This window comes from Bombus pascuorum, chromosome 16 (assembly GCF_905332965.1).
Source record: "Bombus pascuorum chromosome 16, iyBomPasc1.1, whole genome shotgun sequence".
In the NCBI taxonomy this organism is placed as follows: Eukaryota; Metazoa; Arthropoda; class Insecta; order Hymenoptera; family Apidae; genus Bombus; species Bombus pascuorum.
The window spans coordinates 3,596,987-3,619,442 of NC_083503.1; the positions used below are offsets into that span (position 1 = coordinate 3,596,987).

At 34.4% G+C, this 22,456-nt stretch overlaps 2 protein-coding genes across 2 annotated transcripts in view; both read left to right on the forward strand.

Annotated features, from left to right (window-relative positions):
* The window catches only part of LOC132915298 (dynein beta chain, ciliary-like), a 31,428-nt gene extending 20,375 nt beyond the window's left edge, over positions 1-11,053 (forward strand). The window contains exons 14-19 of the mRNA XM_060975104.1: positions 450-670; positions 2,123-2,399; positions 4,342-4,617; positions 7,101-7,506; positions 9,836-10,152; positions 10,945-11,053. Of these exons, the coding sequence (XP_060831087.1) occupies positions 450-670; positions 2,123-2,399; positions 4,342-4,617; positions 7,101-7,506; positions 9,836-10,152; positions 10,945-11,053 (1,606 nt within the window). The remainder of the gene's footprint in view (positions 1-449; positions 671-2,122; positions 2,400-4,341; positions 4,618-7,100; positions 7,507-9,835; positions 10,153-10,944) is intronic.
* A 6,087-nt stretch (positions 11,054-17,140) lies between these two features.
* On the forward strand, positions 17,141-22,032 carry LOC132915251 (dynein axonemal heavy chain 17-like). The gene is made up of 4 exons (XM_060975059.1): positions 17,141-17,357; positions 19,427-19,708; positions 20,034-20,240; positions 21,765-22,032. The coding sequence occupies exons 1-4, from the start codon at positions 17,211-17,213 to the stop codon at positions 21,972-21,974; spliced, it is 846 nt and encodes a 281-aa protein (XP_060831042.1). The 5' UTR covers positions 17,141-17,210; the 3' UTR covers positions 21,975-22,032.
* Positions 22,033-22,456: the final 424 nt, after the last annotated feature.

Here is a 22,456-nt window from a genome sequence, read left to right on the forward strand (position 1 = left end):
CCTCGGTTTGGAAAGTGAGGGAAATGGACGTCGCTGTTAATTGGCTAATTTTGTGTTGGTGGTTGGAAAAGGATGCTAACTACCCTTGGGGGAAAGTTGCTAGCGGGAGCATCGTACGTGAGAAAAGCAGATTTCTCGTATCTGGCAATCACCTTATCCGATGAATAGGGTCTTTGTGTGGCGAGCCACCGGACAGAAACCGTTGGAAAGTTTACTGTCGAGTGCCGCTACACATAGGTGGATTTGTAGAAGTCATATGAAGGTTAACTTCGTTTTTTTAAATGAAATGATATGTTTTCTTGCAATCAAGTAGAGCGTTTTAACACGCGTGCAATGGCCCATGATGTAAGAATATTTACTATACATAATATATATAATATTTCCTTTACATAAAATTTGTTATTTTTTACATTAGAAATAAGATTATTTTAAAGAATCTAAATTTTTAGTTTGACGAACTCGTGTGTAACGGTACCAGGGGATGTGCTGATTGTAACAGCATTTTTATCATACATGGGATCTTTCACTCGAAAATATAGATCTGACTTAATGTACGAAAATTGGTTACCGTTTCTGGAAAATTTGGAAGTAAAAATACCGAGGACTACTGAATTGGATGTACTGGCTTTATTGACAGACGATGCACAAATTGCACAATGGAACAACGAAGGTGAATACATTCATACGTTCTACAGCTTAGTTAATGTCATAATTTATTGTCATTTGAACGTGATGCTATGGAATATATATATATAATCCCCTGTCTGACCGAAGCACCTTAAATATCTCATGATCAGTCTATTTCTATGATAGGAAAATGCTATTTTTGTTTCAAATAGACAAATAATGTATATAAAAACATATTCTGCTTTCTTTATAAAATCTTTCTCACATTCTTCGTGATATTAGTCATCGATATATTTTTTTAATGAAAATGTTGAATATCTTCCCGTACTGATTCAAATCTCCTTTTCGTGAACAATTTAAGCAACAAAAAATCAACAAATGTGCAAAGTAGCATGAGCAACTTAATAGTATTACACATTCTACGTTGAAATGAAAATATGAGAATATTTGGCTTACAACCAAGAGGTTGCTGGAGACATCCCTTAAGTGAAGGGAGATTACTCCTACTTTTTTGCCACTTTCAATAGGATCACAGAGATAAGTGGGCTTATTAGCTGAAAAGTCACATGTACATGTTAAATCTTTCTGTAAAGAAACTTTACTCCTTCGAGGTTCTAAAGTAAAGCTGGAGGTGCACTGAAGTTAAGCCAATCCAAATTCAGTCAAGTTCAGTCCAAGCTACGCTGCGCTAAATTGCTACAGTTTTTAATACACACCCTTTGTACATGTCTCTTTCAAGTTGCACATCGCCGAACAGCTGATCGGGAGCAGTGTTCTTTTATTTGCGATGGCAGGCAAAAGCTGCCTTGACATCGAGAAAGGGACCTTTACAAGGATGCGGGAGAACTCCTCGAGGGTCTGCTAAAAATTTATGATACGCACGACCCACAGGAGTCATTAAATTCGCCGCGCATGTCCTATTAGAAATATATCTATGATTACAGTTTTCCATCTATTATTAACAGCTACTAATTGGAGCACACTTCTAGCTCCAATACACATAATATGAAGAAATATATAAAACATCCAAAGTACAATGCCTTCTATAATGTTACGTGATAGGTAAAATAATTTTCTATCGAGATTCCTTCTTTTGATTTATATTCTCAAAAATATGAATTGGAATAAAAACCCACAGACTATTCATACCTATGGAGAATCATTTAAATATTTGTTGTAGTGTAAACAACAGCAAAATAATTTAATAAATCTCGAATTGTAATGATTTTTAAACTAATGTGTTTTTAAGATGCGCGGATAATATAACATTTTATAATTTTATTATATACAATATAATTTTTAATTACAGTTTTTATATACAAAGTACAAAACTACATCGATTGATGCAGCACATTAACATTATACCACGTAAAGCTCAATATAATATTAATAACGATCGAATCATCATAAAAGTTTAAAATCTAAAAATTAATTGTGCTTTCATATTTAACTTTAATAATAAATCATTATAACAAAATATTGATCGTTTGTTAAGGTTTACCAACAGACAAAATGTCCTCGGAAAATGCAACAATTTTAATGAATTCAACAAGATGGCCTCTAATGATAGATCCACAATTACAAGGATTAAAATGGATAAAAAATCGATATGGCGAAGATTTACAAGTGCTGAGGCTTACTCAACCGAATTATTTATACTTAATTGAAATTTCCATTGCGAACGGAGGTATTGTTTTAATTGAAAATATCATGGAAGCCATCGACCCCATTTTAGATCCGGTTATAAAGAGAGATCTAATAAAAAAAGGAAGGTACTTACTTGTATATATTATTATTGTAACATAAATCCATATTAGATAAAATTGCTGTTTAGGAGATCCACCTTTAATGATTCTGACCTTCATACATATATGCTATCAAGGTCATCGTCCTGAGTAACCATTAAAAAGTTCTAGCTGTCGCTCGTTATTCGTTAAAAAATTTAATATGATCATATTTAAATTTATTTAAAATAAGTCATATTTAACTATTCATTATTACACATTGTTGCCGCGCTGTCTGATAAAGTCCAAAAAAATATATTGTTGAACAACAAACATGGCCCGTTGTAATGAGAGAAAATTTGACATTGTCCATCACTGGGTCAACTATGTCAGCAACTATCATTTCAGTAATTATACACAAATAGGAATCACAACTCCAATTTTGTTGAATTTCGGATATGTTGCGGAAGGGATGGTCTCGAGTAACATGCACTCTGTTCGAAGCGAGAAACGATCGTAGTCCTGGCGGAAAACGAAGATTTTTATATACCTAACCTCATACAGTTTCGAAACAAAACGATATGACTGAGGCGAATAAAACAGAAACAACTTAGCGCAAACGCATTTTTCGAAATTATGAGTTCGAAGTTTTCTCTAGAACAATTATATATTAATGTGTAAGTTAATGTAATCATTTATATTCGTCTAACGACTAACTATGGGTTAGATTTTGCTTGCTAATCCTAACCTAATTCTAATGCTACGTTTTTTTTTTATATGTGAGGAAATTTGAAATCAACTCATTCCTCAGGTCTAGTTTGGGCATTGAGTGGGATTTCCCCTCTCAACGCTATGCCCTGGTCCATTGTGCAAGTCAGAGGACCCAGAACCTCCTCGGCGTAACGACAGCCTAACTCTAATACTATTTTTAACCTTAACTCATGTGAAGCAAAATTATTGACTCAGAATGTTTGCCCCGTTTGCAAAAATTTTAACAGATGAGCGGCAAGATCGGCGGCTAAAACTTTTTGAAGATCACTCAGAAGAGTGACCTTGATAACATATGTAAAGGTTGTTGATGGTAAGTCCTCTAAACAGCAGTTTTATCGGACATTACAACAATCGAACATTTAGTTTGAGGTGGTAAGACGTGTAGGGTGCCAAAGAAATACTCCACAGATTGATTGAACAACATGTTTTTATTATTATGAGACTTGACAATCTTAGTAATGCGCGTCCCGAGTTTTCCCTCGTTTCCCTTTATATAGGTTACCGTGGTCCCCGAAAGAGAAAGTTTTCTTTCAGGGTAGGGAAACGATTTTTTCTTGTCAAAGAGCCTTGCGCTTTTTTTGTAAGTCCTAGGGTTTATTCTTTCACGACGCCCTGGCCAGCGTTTTTTCTTTTAAGACGTTCTGGCCTCGGACTTCGTTTCACAGGTTAAGTGGCCAGCACATGCACTTAAATCCTGGGCCTTTCTACGGGCTTTTTTACGGCCATGGGCCGCTAAAATTTTTAATTTAATTATCTGTTTTATTGTTTGAATTAACAATTAGAAAGCATGATTATTTGTTTATATATATAGGATGTAAAATGTAACTAACAATAAAATGCATCTTAGATTTATACCAATGTTGAGAAATCGATTGAATATGTGTAATGGTTTTATGATAATAATCAGAGACTATTTAATACCAACTTTGAGATATTACGCAGTATATATTAATATGAATTAGAAATAGTAACAAAATTTAAATTATTTGTAATAGATGCATATATAACTTTATATTTGGAACACTTATTTGCATTTATCTTATTTTTTAATTGTTCTATTTATTTTCTTTATTTTATTTTATAATTACTGTAATATGTAATCGCTATAACTATTATATACTATACACTATATTACTATAATACTATATATATTATATTATATACTATATTATGTACTATAACTATTATATTTTATAAATACTTTTTTATTACTATAAAGAGCGATAAAAATTTGGGACAAAGAAGTAGATTATGACCCTCGTTTCCGGCTAATTTTACAAACGAAGTTAGCTAACCCTCATTACAAGCCCGAGATACAAGCCCAAACTACTCTTATCAACTTTACTGTAACAAAAGATGGTTTGGAGGAACAACTTCTGGGTGACGTTGTGAAAGCCGAAAGACCTGATTTAGAATCCAAAAAAGCGGAATTAACTACTCAACAAAATACCTTCAAAATTACCTTGAAGAGATTGGAAGATGATCTTTTACACAGGTAGGTATATGTTACAATTTTAGGTGATATTCTATGTGTTGCGAATTATCAATTAGCTGGCGACCAAAATCCCAAACATACCGCCCCCCTTGAACGGTCACATTCAAAAGTTTTCATTGTGAAGAAGTGTATAATTGCGCATGGTACATTCTGATGAGATATGGATATACAAAAGTGCGATTATGGAATGAATATCTTAAATTCTAACATCTATGAACATTTTCCATCCTTCATACAGAGTTCTGTATTCGTCTATGGTTTTTGCCAACTTGCTGATAGAAAATCCACAAGATAATAGTTGGGAGTATATGGGACGAATGACATATTAGATGTGTTTAAGCTGACTGCGACGAATTACCCATATTTGAATGCAGGAGATTATGGTGCCGTCTATGGTACAGCGTGCAGCTACCCATTGGGTCTTCTTCAAGAGAGTGTGTGTTACACAGACAATTGAAGCAAAGGTTTTCCTCTCTCACTAGTATTGATAGCTTAGGTACTGACATTGTCAAAAATTTCTTGCGATATCGTGAGGCATGAGATCTATTACAAAGGTTGCACGTGATTTAAGATTGTGAGATGAATATTTGGTTTGGAGTCCGGTTGGATTCGTGCAGTTCGCGCATGCTGTCTTGTTCAGGTAACGTAAATTATACTGACGGTTTGTAGAGTGTGGTGGTGTTTGATATGTTAATCCTGTAGGTTCTCTTAACCTGCAGCCACCGTCTAAAAATCTAAGCAGTTCTTTGATTATTGGGAAGGGTGTGTTTACTATCCTTTCTTTCCATTTTAACTCGGTCTCGCAATCTAACTTGGATGTAAGCAAATAGAACAGCACTGCATCCGCGGTCAGTTGTTTGAGCGCTTGCAAGACTCTATAATGAGTTTCTATCTTCTTTGAATAGAATTATAGATTGGTACGATGGCCGCTGTAAAGGAGCCATGTCAAACAATGCCTTTAAATGGTTGGCCATGATTTTTACAGGTTATTGTATCGCTTTTGCAAAATCTCCCATGCTGGCTCTATTGTCTACTGGTGCTATTGCGTTAGCAGCCTCCTGTTTTAGGCGAGGGCGGAGATAAATTAATCGCTTACAATCGTCAATACGTAAATTCTAGTGTACTATGGAGCGAAATTGCTTCGTGAACCTTGGCCAATCTTCATAGGATCCCTGAAAGGTACGAAGCTGATTTTTTAATAATGCTATTTCATTGTCGGCTGGATCCGAATATGGTGTACCCAGTAACGTAATATCCGTTGGCTTTCTTATCCGCATTTTTGTCTGTTCAATTGTTCTCAATCTCAAGCGCGTTCTTTACACGTATAAAATGCTGCTTTTAGGTTAAGGTATTCCTCTATTGCCTGCCCATAGTCTGTCACGTCCAATTCGTTATGGGTTTCTTTAAATGCGACATATTCTTTTTCTAAGTCGCCTCACATATATCAAATAGAGGTTGCCAACTTTCCATCATCATAGTATTAAGTACCGCTTGAAATGATCATGGTGGATCCGCGTAAGTTGCGATTGGATAATTTAAGCAGGGGGTGAGTATAAATGGTCCGGTCTGTGTTATGTGTCTTGCTTGATGATTACTTGACGACTAATGAAGACTATCGTCTCTTGAAGCGCCTGGTGCTTATATTCTAACACTCCGTCCAGGATCTACTCTTCTGTCTATGTTTCCTCTGAGGTGGGAATCTATTTCTATCCAATCCTATAACTATCGAACTGCCGTGGGCGTATCTCATCTGGTGTTAATGTTTAATACACTTAGGATGCCAATTAGCCTCTTGACGGGGTCCGCATCGTAAATCCTACAACTAGCGAGGTGAGAATTTCCAACTTCTCAATAAGAGTAGGTGCGCTGTCCGTGTCATAAACTGAGGATCACTCAAAATCCCGGACACTATTCGATTGATTAATTAATGGTTATCAGTAATAGTAATAGTATTTGATATATTTCAATATTTTATCGCTATCAATTTATTAATATTTTGTCTAATGTATCAGTATGATGAAGTTTTCAAGTACTAGATTTAATGTCCAACCCTTTTAGGATATTCTTTATATCATTTTCTATTAAAACTATTCTCTCTACGCGTTACACTTAAAATTACATACTTTATAGATTTTAATAATAATGTTATAACCAGAGATCCAAAGTGAACTAAAAGTATTTTAAACATTTTGTGGAAAAAAGTCATTAAAATTTAATTTTTATTTAAATGCTAGCCAGTTATTAATAGATCTTGAAGAAATCTCAAAAAATAAAGTGATTAAAAATATCAATTTTTAATTGTTGTGATTACGGAAAACTATTAACTAATATTTAATATTTATAATATTTTATTCGTAATCAAAATCTTTTAATTAAAAATGTTAACTGTTATATCTTAACTTTCAATATTTGTCTTATGCCAGTTATGGTGTCTGTCTACAATATGTAAATATCACGACATAATATTGTGTTTCTTTTCAAAGGTTATCGACTGCTGGGCCAGACATTTTAAGCGACGTCGATCTCGTGATCAATCTCGAAACCACGAAAAAAACTGCTGCGGAAATAGAAATAAAAGTAGCTGAAGCTAGAGTGACTGCTGTAAAGATAGACGAGGCTCGAGAAATTTATCGTCCTGTTGCGGCTCGAGCCAGCCTCTTATATTTCGTTTTAAACGATTTGAACAAGATCAATATGCTCTATCAGTTTTCTTTGAAAGCTTTCAGCGTTGTCTTTCTAAACGCAATTAGATTTGCAGTAGCTTCGGAGGATTTAGCTAAGCGCGTAGCTCTTTTAATGGATAGCATCACTTATTTAGTTTTCATTTATACAAGCAGAGGATTATTTGAAGCCGATAAATTGACCTTCCTCTGTCAAATGACCATTCAGGTAATTATTTTATAATTTAAATCAATCTGTTTTCAATCTGTGGGGGGACCCCCCCCCGATGCTTGATCCAAGGGATTTCTTTTTCTTGGTTTTGTCACTATTCCTATCTTATACCTAGTAATTACTGTATTACTTATACGCTTTCTGTTAGTGATTTGTATAAAACAACCATCTTCCATTAGCTACATTACGACATATCCTTAATACTAACTACTGAACATCCATTAATACCTATTTCTATAGCCTGGATCTAAAGTTATTAACTTAAACTATTAACTGATAACTATATAGCTATCACACATTACTATTCTACTATACATTCTAATTTAAATAAACTTATAAAACTTGGCATTAACACAACAGATTAACCACTAATTAATATTGTTCAGTCTCTTCTTATCTCTTTGTTCCTCCCCTTTTCCTTTTTTATGCTGCAACTATGTTTCTCCCTACACTTTCTTCTCCTAAAATCTATCCATGTTGATCTGTTATCTTCCTCTTCCTCCGTGCTCCTGTCACACATCTCCCAAAGATGTTCCCATGTTTATTTCTTCTAATTATCTTCTTTTCTTCATTTCATTGCCTAATCTAAATCTGGCCAATCTTTTTGTTTCTTCTTTAACTTCAGCCAGGTTCCAAATACGTTGGAACACCCTCTGCTTTTAACCATCTATATCATTTGTTATATCCTGATTCCTTTCTCCTTTGTCATATCTCTTTTTTGGGTTTCTCTATTAGTTCTTCTATTTTCTTGTAACTTTCTGCCTCTTCCTCTTCTCCTAGTACCAACATATGGCTCTCGATTCCTCTTGTCATCATAAACTCCTCCCTTTCCTTCTTTTAACCTCCTCTTATTTTGGCTCCTCCAACGTTTCTCCTGCTCTCTTTCCAACATTCTCTTGTCATAAAAGATATAACCTAGCAAACACGAAGATGGCACCCCGCTGGGGGTAGCCACCCACATGCTATATTTATGTTTATTTTATTTTTTTTTTACCAATAAGATATAACACTTTACCAAATGTCCTTCAGGACAAATTGTAAAAAACCAAAACAAACTAAAAAAAAAAAAAACATCTCTTGCAAGCTTACCACCTTTTCCCTGTCTTAACTTCTGTTCATAGTTTCAACTTGCGTTCCCTGCTTGTATTCTCACTAGATCCCTCTGAAGCTCTTACCACCATCTTCCTTTTTTCTTTCTAATTCCAAATTTCTGCTATATACGCTGACACTACTCGCACCAACTTGTTGAATAATCATAATCTCCTCTTTCATTCTTTTTCAAATACTCCCTCTACTATCCAGTATACTGATCTCTTAACTATTACCTGCTTTTTCACTCTTTCCCCTATGTGTACTCCTTGACTTCCATTGGTCATCATCCTGTTTATCACCATAAGTAAATAAATTTTCTTACTTCCCCTATCTTGTTTCTTCGTCATCCTTCCTCCTTCTATCTTAAATCTAATTATTTTGCTTTTATCCATATTCAGACTCATACTTTTTTCACTTAGATACCTGTCAAGTCTTTTTATCAATTCCTACATTTTCTTTCCATGCTTCACCAAAATCAGCATATTATTATTGTATTATTTGAATAAAAACTATTTAAATTGTATTAGTAAAATTATAACTGTTTGTTATATATTTATTTTGAAATTATAAATAAATTTATAATTTAATTATATTATTAATAATAACATGAAAATTATATATATATATATACGTCAAAAGTATATATTTGATGGAATCTAAATTAAATAAACTTTAGTGAATATTAAAAATTACGTATTGTTTTTATCATTTTATCAATTTATTTATTAATTTATTGATTTCATCGAAATACCTTTTCAACGAATTACATATTTCTCTACCAAATGCTTCCATTAAATTTTTATCTTCGCATGAATCTATTGTTTTATCACATCAATCGGGTCTTTGTTCCACCAAGTATTTGTTTTTTAATTACCTAATTGGCAAAAAATCGTATCTTCTGGACAGTTAGCCTGCACTTGACAACAGATTGGTGCCATAGGATAGGTGCTAATATGATTTTTTTATTTATTGCATTATCAGTTATATGTATACTATTTTACCCTACTTTATTAGATGTGATAATTATAATTGGTATAATTGCATAATTAAAAGAAAAAAAAACGCTAAAATAGCGATAAATAACGTAGTATATTAATTACAAAAATTTTGCACAGAAGTGCAAAATTTATCAAAAAAAATCTTCCTTGGATAACCTAAATCATATGAGGCTAGCTTGCAACACTCGCATTTTTATTGCAACTAGCGTTACATCGAATAATTCTATTCGTTTCAGATTTTTATGGAAGCAAAAGAAATATCACAATCAGAACTTGACTTCCTATTAAGATTTCCGTATATTCCCGAGTTAACCAGCCCTGTAGACTTCTTAACAGACGTCGGTTGGGGAGGGATTAAATATTTGAGCCAAATGGAGGATTTCCAAAATTTAGAAAAAGACATAGAAGGCGCTGCGAAACGGTGGAAGAAGTTTGTAGAATCAGATACGCCGGAACGAGAAAGTTTCCCACAAGATTGGAAAAATAAAACCGCTCTGCAAAGATTATGCATCATGAGGTGTCTTCGACTAGATCGTATGACTTACGCGATTAGGTATGTTCCTGTTATATTAACTCATTTAATACTTCATGTTACATTACAAATCCTAGGAATTTATTTTCTCAATTATATCTTACTTAAATCGTGTTATTCCTACAGAATTTCTGCGTTGTCGTTTTTTATTCTACTGTCCATTTTATTGAGCCATTACAAGCTATTATCATCAAACACATTCTTTAAAACCAGGCAAATGAATGCATCAATTGCTATCTATGTACACCATACAATCATCATAACCTGTTTCGGCCGTATTAACGGTTTCAGCATTTGTTTAAGAGTTTCATTAGCATCCAACCATTGTCCAGATCGTATACGATTATAGTCTTCTAAAATAGCCTCTTGACTGCGAAGGTGAGCGTCGCAGATTGCCAACCATCTGTATTTCTCCAGAAAATGGAAAAAAGCTAAATTGACAGCCATCAAAGAAAAAAAAAAAAAAATAAATAAAGATTGCTACTCACCCTCAAACCTGCGACCTCTAAGTATCCTACCCAACATAAGCAAAGTATTCGAAATAGTCATAAATAACATCCTATAGTTTCGCTTTGGATAAAAAATAACGTAATCCTAAAAAATCAATTCATCTTTTAAAAAAGAAAAGCTTCGGATTCCTTCGCAATCTATTTTTAATAATCTATAATCTAAGTATCAAGAAATTGCAATGTTTTAGTATTACGCGACCATTACTATACATTATATCATTCTCATTTTTGCACACTCTTATGTTTCTTTAAATATTCTAGTTTTTTGGACATCTAAGACTGATAAGAAAACTGGTTATTTTAGCCAAAGCTCATACCGCGCTGAGTGCACTTTTTTTCGTCACCAAAATAATATCCCAATAATCTATCACTTAAAAAGAAAAATAGGGATTAAAAGAAATACTCTGCGATGAAAACTTAAAAGGACAGACTGTAGACTCTAGGTGGAGATACAACATGGCCCTTCCCCAAAAAGATACAGAAGACAATCACAGAAAAGACATAAAAAAATATTGGTGGATACCGAAACCATAATAAAAATAACAAGAGAAAGAACCACAAAGCGGCAACGCTCATATCTCCCATCGTGTCAATAGTGTAAATATAGAAACATTGTAAATATTGTAAATAATTCTACAGGACACCCCCTCTCCCCCAACCCGTCCGTCCATTCTCGCCCCTTCCCAAAATCCTACAGACCCACCGAAACCAAAAGCAGACTACTGAACTTCCCTGTCTTTGCAACCAGATTTTTAGGACAGTGATAGGAAGAAAAAACAATAAAAAGCACCGCTCTACAGAGACTTAAATCCAATTATAAATTGTAACGCTAAAAAATGTAATATGTAATATGTAAAATGTAATATGGCTCGCATAGGGTACCTAAGTGCTAATCCAATCGATTGTCGTTTCAAGTGTATGCGTACAATTTTTTCGAAAACGTAAAACACACGAAGACGAAAAACATCTAAACAAACTCGCAAAGGAAATAAGAAGTAAAATAAAAGATCATAATAATAACAAATTCTTAAAATTCATAGAAACACTCTCTGCGCACGAGAGCGCCAACTACTCTCTATGGAAAGCGAGGAACAAAATAAAGAAGCAAGAAGAAGAATAAAACTAATCCCAGAAATCAGAAAAGCAGGCAGCACATGGGCTAGAAGCAACGAAGAGCAAGCTGCAGAATTCAGCAACCACATTTGTAACACATTTACTCCATATAATACTAACAACAGCAAAACAAAATGTCATTCAGACGAAAATGCGCAAAATATTAATACTCCAACTGACAAGCCTAACCTAACCTAACATACCTAATCTAACCTAACATACCTAACCTAACCTAACATACCTGACCTAGCCTAACATGCCTAACCTAACCTAACATACCTAACCTAATCTAACATACCTGACCTAGCTTAACATACCTAACCTAACCTAACATACCTAACCTAACATAACATATCTAACCTAACAGCACAAGATATTAGAATCATAATCGAGAAAACAAAAGACAATAAAGCACCAGGAATCGACCTAATCAATGGTAAAATCTTGAAAACCCTTTCCCCTAGAGCAATCACAATAATATACGATGCAATTTTAAGAATCCAATACTTTCCTAATCTATGGAAACTAGCACAGATCATAATGTTACCTAAGCCAGGCAAAGACCTACACTAAACTGCATCTAACAGACCAATATCACTACTTCTTATGTTTTCCAAAATATTAGCGAAACTAATATACGATCGCCTAACACCAACAATAGCGAAAGAAAAATGATAGAGCAAATGCAGAGGCTCGTCAACGAACTTTTACTAGCAATAGAAAACAAACAATACTATACAGCCTCCTTCATAGGCATTGAGAAAGCATTGGACAAAGCGAACCATGAAAGCCTTTTACAAACAATCAGAAAACACTTCCCGGAACAAATCTACCACTTACTCAAGTCACACCTAAGCAACAGAACTTTACTACTAAAAGTAGAGGATGTATATTCTGAAGCAAAAGACATCAAGGCAGGGGTACCGCAAGGAACTCCTTGGTCTTAGAACCAATATTATACACACTATACGCGGCCGACATACCAACAACTATCAACAGCAAAATACTGACATTCGCGGAAGACACGGCTGTACTAGTCAGGCACACTTACTAATACTATATAACGTAATACTATATACTGTAATACGTTATAATGTAATACTATATAACGTAATAAGCTATACGGTGATACTATATATACTGTTCTCTGTCAAATCCTAGGCAATTGCAGTTATCATTATTCAAGGTTAAATATTCAATCGAACGTATCTCCGCTGCTATTGGGGATATGTAAACGATTCGATGCGCGTTACACTCCACATTTGCTGCCAAATACAGCGCACATCACATGGCTTGCGCTATGTCAACTCTGTTCCCTATCAAATCCAATGCAATTACAGTTTTCAATTCAGGAACAGCAATCATATTATTACCAGAGCATATTAGAAATATAGAAAAATGACTGCAAGATACACAAATAAAAGCAAACCCCAGTCAATTTAACCATACTTACAATATATACGAAAACGAAAAGCACCTAATATCTGTGGAGGCACTCGACAACAAATACCGCCACTCGACATCAACTAGTACCGGACAACGATAACGCAGTGGTTAACGCTATAAACCACTACTGGACAAACAAAATAAAAAAACATCTCCAAAAACGACTCAGTCAACGTGTTCCCACAGATAAATCAAATCTTCAGACCAAAAGAACAAAACCCCATCCCACCTCTCAAATTGCCCCCAGAGAAAGCTCCCCTCATCCAAGAAGCAGGTATAGCGATACACAACACCAACAAAGATACCGAGGATAACTTCATAATAACTACAACAACAGAAAAACTATACATCATCGGCACCCACTTCTCCAAAACACACACACAAAACGAGCACATGGGCCGAGAACAATTAAACAGAATCATCATCGCCGAAATGAACAAACGCAAAAACGAAATAAAACAAGACATAACGCTAAATAAAACAGTCTGCACATTCTCAAATAAAAACACCTCAGATAACCCCAAACAACCAGAACCAGAAATAAACTATTTTACGAACTACAACCAACTAAACAAAATCTTCTCCAAGCTAAATAATAAAAAATCCTCCGGCTTCGACGGCATTCCAAACATCTTACTTAAGCGCCTACCGAACAAAATAAAATGGTACTACACAGTACTATTCAGCAATGCTCTAAACAACGCATATTTCCCCAGAAAGTGGAAAAAAGCCAAACTAATTGCCATCACAAAAAAGAATAAAGACGGCTCAACACCCGCAAACCTACGACTTATAAGTCTCCTCCCTAACATAAGTAAAGTATTCGAAGCAGTTATCAACAACCCCCAAACTTCCTTCTGCATAAAAAATGACATAATCCCAGAAAACCAATTTGGCTTTCTACATAAACACTCCACATTACACGCGATAAACAAACTCACGTCGGACATCTGCTGGGCAATAAACGCAAAACAGCGAGTAGCCGCCTGCTTAATAGATCTCGAAAAAGCCTTCGACACAGTCTGAATCCCAGGCCTCATTTACAAATTAATAAAAAAAAACTTCCCAAGACGCTTAATCAAAATAGTCTGGGACATGATCACAAACAGAACATTCATAATGACCGAAGGTTCTCATACATCAAACACAAAATTCGCCATAAAAAATGGACTCCAACAAGGAACTGTAAATTCCCCGCTACTCTTCAACATTTACAACAGTGACGTATTAAATCTGTTCGACATGAATAAATCTACCCATAAACGCTCCATAGCCTTCGCAGATGACCTAATCATCTACGTAACAGGCCGCAAAACTAAAACAATAAAAACAGATCTCCAAGAACATTTTGACAAAATCAACGATTACTACCACACATGGAAACTAAAAATCAACGCAAACAAATGCGAAAGCATACTGTTCAAACCCAAATCTAGTGATATCGTTCCAGCAAAAAGAAAACACTGCAAAAATTTCCAATTAAAGGAAAAAGCAACCGAAGGGGCAATCATACCGCACAAAAACTGCGTAAAGTATCTAGGTATAAATATAGATGACAAACTAAACTACAAACAACACGTCGAAATCCAACTCTCCAAGGCCAATAAAGCATTCTGGAGAGCAAAAAGACTATTCTACTTCAAACATCTCAAGAGCGATGTAAAAATTCTATGCTACCAAGCCCTAATCAGACCAATTATATCCTAAGGCTGCCCAATCTGGTACAACATACCAGCCCCGCTAATGGAGAGAATTCGCGTTTTCGAAAGAAAATGCATCAGAGCTTGCCTGAGTGCCTACAGATCCGAACACAGCGGATACAAAAAATACAGGAAAAACCAAAACATTTACGACCTAGCCAACATTCACCGCATAGACTGTCACATCCTAAAACTAGCAAGAAATCACTTCGCACAAGCGTCAAAAATAAAAGAAAACAGCCTAATCTTCAGCGGCTTATACCCAAATGAATTATATTACAAAAATACAATGACAACAGGCTACATCCCCCCAGAAGCGTTCCTATACCTAGACGAAAAGAACTACCTCCAACACCAAAATAATATCCCGATAATTTACAACATAAAAAGAAAAATAGGCATCAAAACTATACTCTACGAGGAAAACTTAAACGGACAGACCACAGACACCAGGTGGAGGTACAACATGGCCCTCCCCCTAAAAGACACTAAAGACAAACACAGAAAAAACACAAAAAAATATTGGTGGATTAGAAAACCCATAATAAAATATGAGTGAAAACCACCAATTCGACAAAAACCAATCCTGCCACCGTGTAACCTAGGTGTAAATACTGTAAATATGTAAATACTGTAACTTTGTAAATACTGTAAACATTGTAAATAAACCAATTTAACATCCCCCTCCCCCTCCCAAAAATCCCACAGCGCACGTAAAAGTAGACTACCGAAGCGTCCTGTTTTGCGGCCAAGTTTCAGGACAAAAAATACAACACAAACAAGAATACACGAAAGCTCCGCTCCCCGGCGGCTTAAATCCAAAAACAAGAATAAAAAGAAACACAAAAAACTGTAAAAACCACGACACATAATATAGCATGGCTACGTCGTACCGTCGCATATCGGTACCTATGCCTAACACACCTTATGCTAATTCATAGTTTAAATGAATTACAATCAATGTATAAAAAAAACTATCTTGGCTAAATAAACACCAAAAAAAAGCAGTGGTTAACGCCTTTGGTTACGAACGTTCAGGATCCGGGTTCGAATCCCCGGCGCCCGTAGTCCGATATTTTTCTTCCTCGATAGATAAATTAAAAGAAAATACAGCAGTTTTAAATAAATAAAGTAAATACAACGACATCTACAGCCAGCAACTACAACTATCACGGCCTATTCGCCTCATATCCAATTGAATAGCACGCACATTACACAAATAAAGCAAGTTAAATACTAAGATTCAACTTAGACTCACTACTTACATGGAAGCAACATACTAAATCAATTATAGACAAAATACGGATAAAAAGGAGACAAATGTACTGGTTAACTAGTCGAAATTCTAAACTTAGCATAGAAAATAAATTAAAAATATGCAAAACGATAATAAAACCAATTTGGACATACGGACCAATCTAACCCCAATTGGGGACAACAGCAATGAGTCACATAAATAAATTAGAACCGCTACAATCGACGATACTCAGAACAATAGTCAGCGCCCCATAGTATGTCAGAAACGAAGATATACGGCAAAGACCTAAAAATACCAATAGTTAAGTGAAGAAATTGGTAGATATGCAAAAAAAATACAAGAAAAAAGTGGCAACACATCTAAACCACCTGGCTGCTGAAACGAGCAAAACCCATATAAAAAAAGGACTAGAAAGAATACACCTCACTGCCCCGCTGTTGATCGCTCAAGATGGGGGTGAAGGATAACAGTTTGCTTCTTTTACCGAGTAGTTTATGACACTGTTGACTCTCGAAGAGTTTTCGGGCCTAGATTCTTAGGTCTCGCTCAGCAGTGTCATAAATCCTTACCTATTCAATGGCCTTGAACAGCATATTTGCATTTTTTTAAATATTATACAAGTTTCATTGTAGTATGTACGTATAAAACTTGTGTAAAAAGATGATACTCAATTTTTTAGTATTTTAACGTGTAAGAAGCAAAAAATGTTTTATTCGAAGAGTATTCAAACTAAGAGTATTTATTTAATGCATCTAGTACAAATTATTTTACTTCTATGGGAGAAAGAAAAAGTTTTAGTATTACGTTATTGATAAATTTAAAAAACATACATAATCTTAATATTCTCGTAGAAACAATAACATTTCAAAAATCTATTCATCCTATCGTAGCATGTATAAGAAATAAATCATTATTTTCCATTTCTATCTATTTCACAAATCTGAGCATCAAAAAAGAGCACTAAGTATAGCGGGAATACCCTGTATACTACCTGGTATTACTATAAGTTAAAATATTTGCTTTTTCCTTAAATTGTTTAAAATATTGTATTTCATGAATTTATTTAGGTGCTTCGTAGAAGAAAAGCTTGGTTCAAAATTTGTTGAATCCAGATCTCCACCTTTTCATAAATCATTTGAAGAAACTAGTTCAATCACGCCTGTATTTTTCATTCTCTCTCCAGGCGTTGACCCGTTGAAGGTAAGAAATTTATTTAATAGCTACAAACATTTTTTATGCATGTCAGATCTGTTAATTTTTTTTTTTATTTACATAATATCATATCGGCTTATTAGTTATTAACAACCATATAGTGTTGTGTTATCAATCGAGACAATCCAGTAGTTTGTTTATAATCTATTAGGATAGTTTCCAAAAGCTTATCAAGATTCGTCTGGATAAACTGTGTAAAAGATTCCCAGTTTTAATGAAGGAAATATTTATCTCGGGAAAGAAAAAGAAACTTTAACTGAAGATTCCTAAGAATCTTTTGTGTTCTGTTTTGTTAAGTACTTTTCGCCTCCAAGGTTCTGGGCTAAGTATCGTGCGGCCCCTCACGATCTGCTTACTAAAAGGCATCGCTGCTTTCCCCACTCCGTAGAAAGATCATTTAAACGAAGTCTACTCTTTATTCTTCTTCCCATTTGCGATCAGACGCGCGCAACCGCGAAGTTAAGGCACGACTCTGCGACTACAAAATATATGGAACACATGCATATATATGTATACGTGCTATGCACGCGTGCGAAATAGTCGTGCGCGACTGAACGTCATTTTGCTGATAGAACATCAGGAGTTCTTATTGAACATTTTTTATTTATTTATTTCTTTATCTAATGTATAGCACTATTAACTTATAATAATAATATATCTGTATAATATTGTATGCAATATATAACGCTATATAGGATGAAACTGTAGAAACGTTATCTACCCTCGGATTTCTATGACTTTTGGATATGTTGTAGAAATACTTTGAACAACTTTTACCTATTTACTATACTATATATAAGGAGTGAACTTGTTTAATTTTCAATATATTGTTAAGAAACTACCGGCTCGATTATATTATATTTCTGCCTACGATTATTCATCTGTGACAGCGTATGCGTCGATCTGGTTGCCAGTCGTCGGTCACTTATCTTCTGTGTATTAACATTTATTTAATTATTTAATATTTGAACCCAATACATTGATGATATTCACTTTTTATCGAGTTATAAGTTACCAGTTATAACAGACTCTTGCAGCCTCGCATGTGTACGTTGTGTACGAAGTCTTTAAACCCGCCCGACCCTCGTTTCCAAAGAGAAGATAAGTAACCGGCAATCGGTAACCACTAACTAAAACTAACACACACGCTGTCACAATTGCAGAACTGCGGATGCAAAATTCACTGTAGTGATATGGATAGTTTTTCGTGAATATCCCAGAAACTAAGCGAATTCACTTCTTATGTAGGAAAAGGTTATTTGAAATATCGATTTCTACAACATATTCGAAACCATCGAAATCAAAGAGTAGTTAACGTTTCTGCAGTTCCACCTACTAAATCGTATTCTCTTCAACGCTATTCAATTTTTATGCGAAAGATTTTTCCATAAAGTAAATCATTTTGTAATGATGTTTGAAATGATGAAGCCGGATGCTTCATTTTATTTAGCGAAGATTATCATACATTCAGAGGAATACCTTTCTGTTTGTTCATTAATATGGCATTACTTAGTTTTTATCTAACTGGGAAATGTAAACATTTTCTACTGTAATTTCAATATAAGAGCCAGTGGAACTTTAAGATCATTTTCCAAAAGAACGATTCATTTGCGGCCCATGGTTCCTTGCAGATATTACGTGCACCATTAGATATTCGTTCCACGATGCAATACAAAAAATTTGGTTTTGAAATTCTACTATACGGTATCTTTCTTTAATAAATCTCCACCGATCTGAAGGTGTAGGATCATCTACCAAAGTCATGAGATATAATTCTTGAATACCCTGAACAACCAATAACCCTATAACCAAACTGCACAACACTTAATAACATTTTCTTTAATGCAATATAATTGTAATACCTTCTTACTCTTCTCATTTCCTATACTTTGTTGCTTTTGACGACATATCTTTTGTTTATCAGTTTATAACCTTAATCGAAGATAATTAAAATTAAGAATTATCGATACCTAATGAATTATACAAAAACATGTTACGAAAATCAACGTAATCACATCGAATACGTATTTACAATAACGACAACGATAAAAATTCAGGACGTCGAAAAACTGGGAATGCAATTGGGTTTCACTTTTGGAGGAAGAAATTTCCATAATGTGTCACTGGGTCAAGGTCAAGAACCCATAGCGGAAGAAGCCATAGAACTTTCGGCGAACGAAGGCCACTGGGTAATTTTGCAAAATGTCCATTTGGTGAGGAAATGGTTGCCTACTTTAGAAAAAAAGATGGAACAATGCTCGGAGAATCCACACGATGATTATCGATTGTTCATTAGTGCGGAACCCAGTCCTGATCCTCATGAATCAATAATACCTCAGGTAATAAACAATTGTGTAATTTGAAAAAGCAAAACAAAGTATGCAGTTTTAATTCGGGTAGCATGTACTAATTATATTCCTTAAGCCTCCGTCGGTAATATGGTATTTCACTAATGTCGGAATTTCATTAACGCGGTCGGTATTACATGTTTTTCAGTAACTGGCCTAATTTCTTACTGTTTTTTGCTTTATGAAAATCTAAGAAAATTCTGAGGTATCTATTATAGTCCATAATTTACTATATAACTGATACTTTAGCCAATAATTAGATAATATCGATAAGATACACTAATTACTAAATTTAAGGTTCGTTACATTGACACAGGGTATACTAGAATCAGCCATAAAGATCACTAATGAACCACCATCTGGAATACAAGCAAACATCCACAAAGCGTTGGATAACTTTACGCAGGAAACTTTGGAGTCCTGCAGCAAGGAAACCGAATTCAAAGCAATATTATTTGCACTTTGTTATTATCACGCTGTACTTGCAGAACGTAGAAAATTTGGGGCGCAAGGATGGAATAGGGTAAGTGACTTTAAATCTTAATGGATCATTACGTTAAATTAGAAATTATGAATCGAAGATTTGTAAAGGTTGAAACAATGAGAGAAGCAAAAAGTAATGTTTACGATATCTTGTGTAATGTAATAACTTAAAATTAATACTCTTTAACAGATTTTTTATTAATTATAAGACATATTTGGAATATATTTCGCAACTGTGACATAATTTAAAATGTACTATAACTGCCTTCCTTGTAACCTGCAATTAAATTAGGAAAAGCTACTAATAAGATAAAGCATTATTTTTCACTAGTGATGATATTAGCAAAGTTCGTAAATTATATTCTTCAATAACTGGTTTTTTTTATTCAATATATGTTTTAATAATAAGTTATTAAATAATTTAAAACGTAACTAAGCACAAATAGCAATTAAACAAATTTCTCTGTTAATATGTTAATCGTTGTTAAAAAGGCAAATTTACATATATATGTCGGGTTATCATTAAGATTAGGGTTAGGGGCGTGTAACGAATCTTTACCGGAATTATTCATCGTTGTCACACAATCGAGGTAACGTTTATTAACACAAGTATGCATGTTACATGTGGCAAGTGGCCGCGGTAATTGGACACTAATGGCAATGGCCTTAGGTTCGATAACGAATCCGCGGTTAACGGGATAACAAATGTATTTTCTTCCAAAATCTAAGACGCACTCTTTGTTAAAAACGTGAAATAATCACTGATCGTACAGACGTTGTTTTTCTCGCTGATGAGATTGCAAGAGCATGTGTCTCTCCGTGACGGTGATTGAAGGACCTTAGTTAATTAAATCCTAAGATTTTTAGCGGTTCCTCAGGCTATCTGAACATAAACGGTGAATGATGCATCGGCATCTGGCGATCATCTTATCCAAAGAATGGGGTCTGTGTGTGGCGAGCCGCGGGGCCGTTGGATTGTCTTATTGTCAAGTGTCGGCACTGCCCATTCTATAAAGGAAAGCTATGTAACTTCATATCTCTGTTAGGTGGAACGTTCATCCCGTGACCGTGGCTACGCTCGGTGACCGGTTGTCGCCTCGAGCCTAAGCTCATTGTCTCAAGTTTCGAATGACTGTGTGTGGGTTATTTCGTAAATGCTACAGTATTGAGGCTTTTCCAAATAATTCCAACGGGGGGGCCCGGTGTCCTTTCATCTCCTACATATATATATATATATATATATATATATATATATATATAATATATATATTATAATAATTATATATATAATTATATATATATATATATATATATATATAATTTATGTATGTAGAACGTTCAGAGATAAGTAATTATTAATATAATTCGATATAGTATAAACAAAGATTTTTGGCAATTTCTTGAAACAACGCTTTCTGTAAAATAATTTTCTATTTAGTAAAATGTGGTTTATTCTCATTCAAAATATGTTTAAACAAATTTATATAGTTATAACAAGCTTATAAGTTATATACTAAATTTACACATATATGTATGTTCAAAAAACTATTTTCTTTGGTGTCAGTCCTACCCATTCAACTTCGGTGATCTAACAATCAGCGTATCTGTATTATTTAATTACCTGGAAAATAGTATCAAGGTACCTTGGGAGGATCTTCGTTACTTATTTGGAGAAATAATGTATGGAGGCCACATAACAGATGATTGGGATAGAAGACTATGCAAGACATATTTAGTAGAATATTTGAAAACGGAATTAGTTGAAGGTATATAGCATAATTCACAATTATATTTCCAATATATTCGATTTATTAAATCTATTTTTAATTACAATTTTTTTTTGTAAAATTTTAAGTTTGTAAATCCTTTATTAGTCTCTTACAATCAAAACTTTTCAATATTGAAACGAAATATGCTTTATATCGATGTAGTTGCTTTAGAGATGCATATAATTCTTTAATATTTAATGATTACTATTCGTTTTCTTTTCTTACTTTATATATACCTGAGGTGTTGGTAGTACGTGTAGAGTGCCAAAGAACTCTACTCGTCGTTTTGCTTAATATATTTATTTTTGCTTAATGGCTTTGTTACAAGTCTCGACTCGCGACTTGAGTGGATGATAATTAATTCACTTTTCTCGATTTCGACTGCTCAATCACGCTTCTCGGTCACCACTCATGTCTCAATCCATTTCGTTTCTTTTTGTCTCTTCTCAATATCCTCACTACGCACCGCGAAATTAACGGATCGCCG

Coding starts and splice junctions, on each gene's coding strand:
- LOC132915251 (XM_060975059.1), top strand. CDS start 17,211: ATGAATTTATTTAGGTGCTTCGTAGAAGAAAAGCTTGGTTCAAAATTT. Junction 17,358..19,426: donor CAGGCGTTGACCCGTTGAAG/GTAAGAAATTTA, acceptor ATAAAAATTCAG/GACGTCGAAAAACTGGGAAT. Junction 19,709..20,033: donor ATGAATCAATAATACCTCAG/GTAATAAACAAT, acceptor ACATTGACACAG/GGTATACTAGAATCAGCCAT.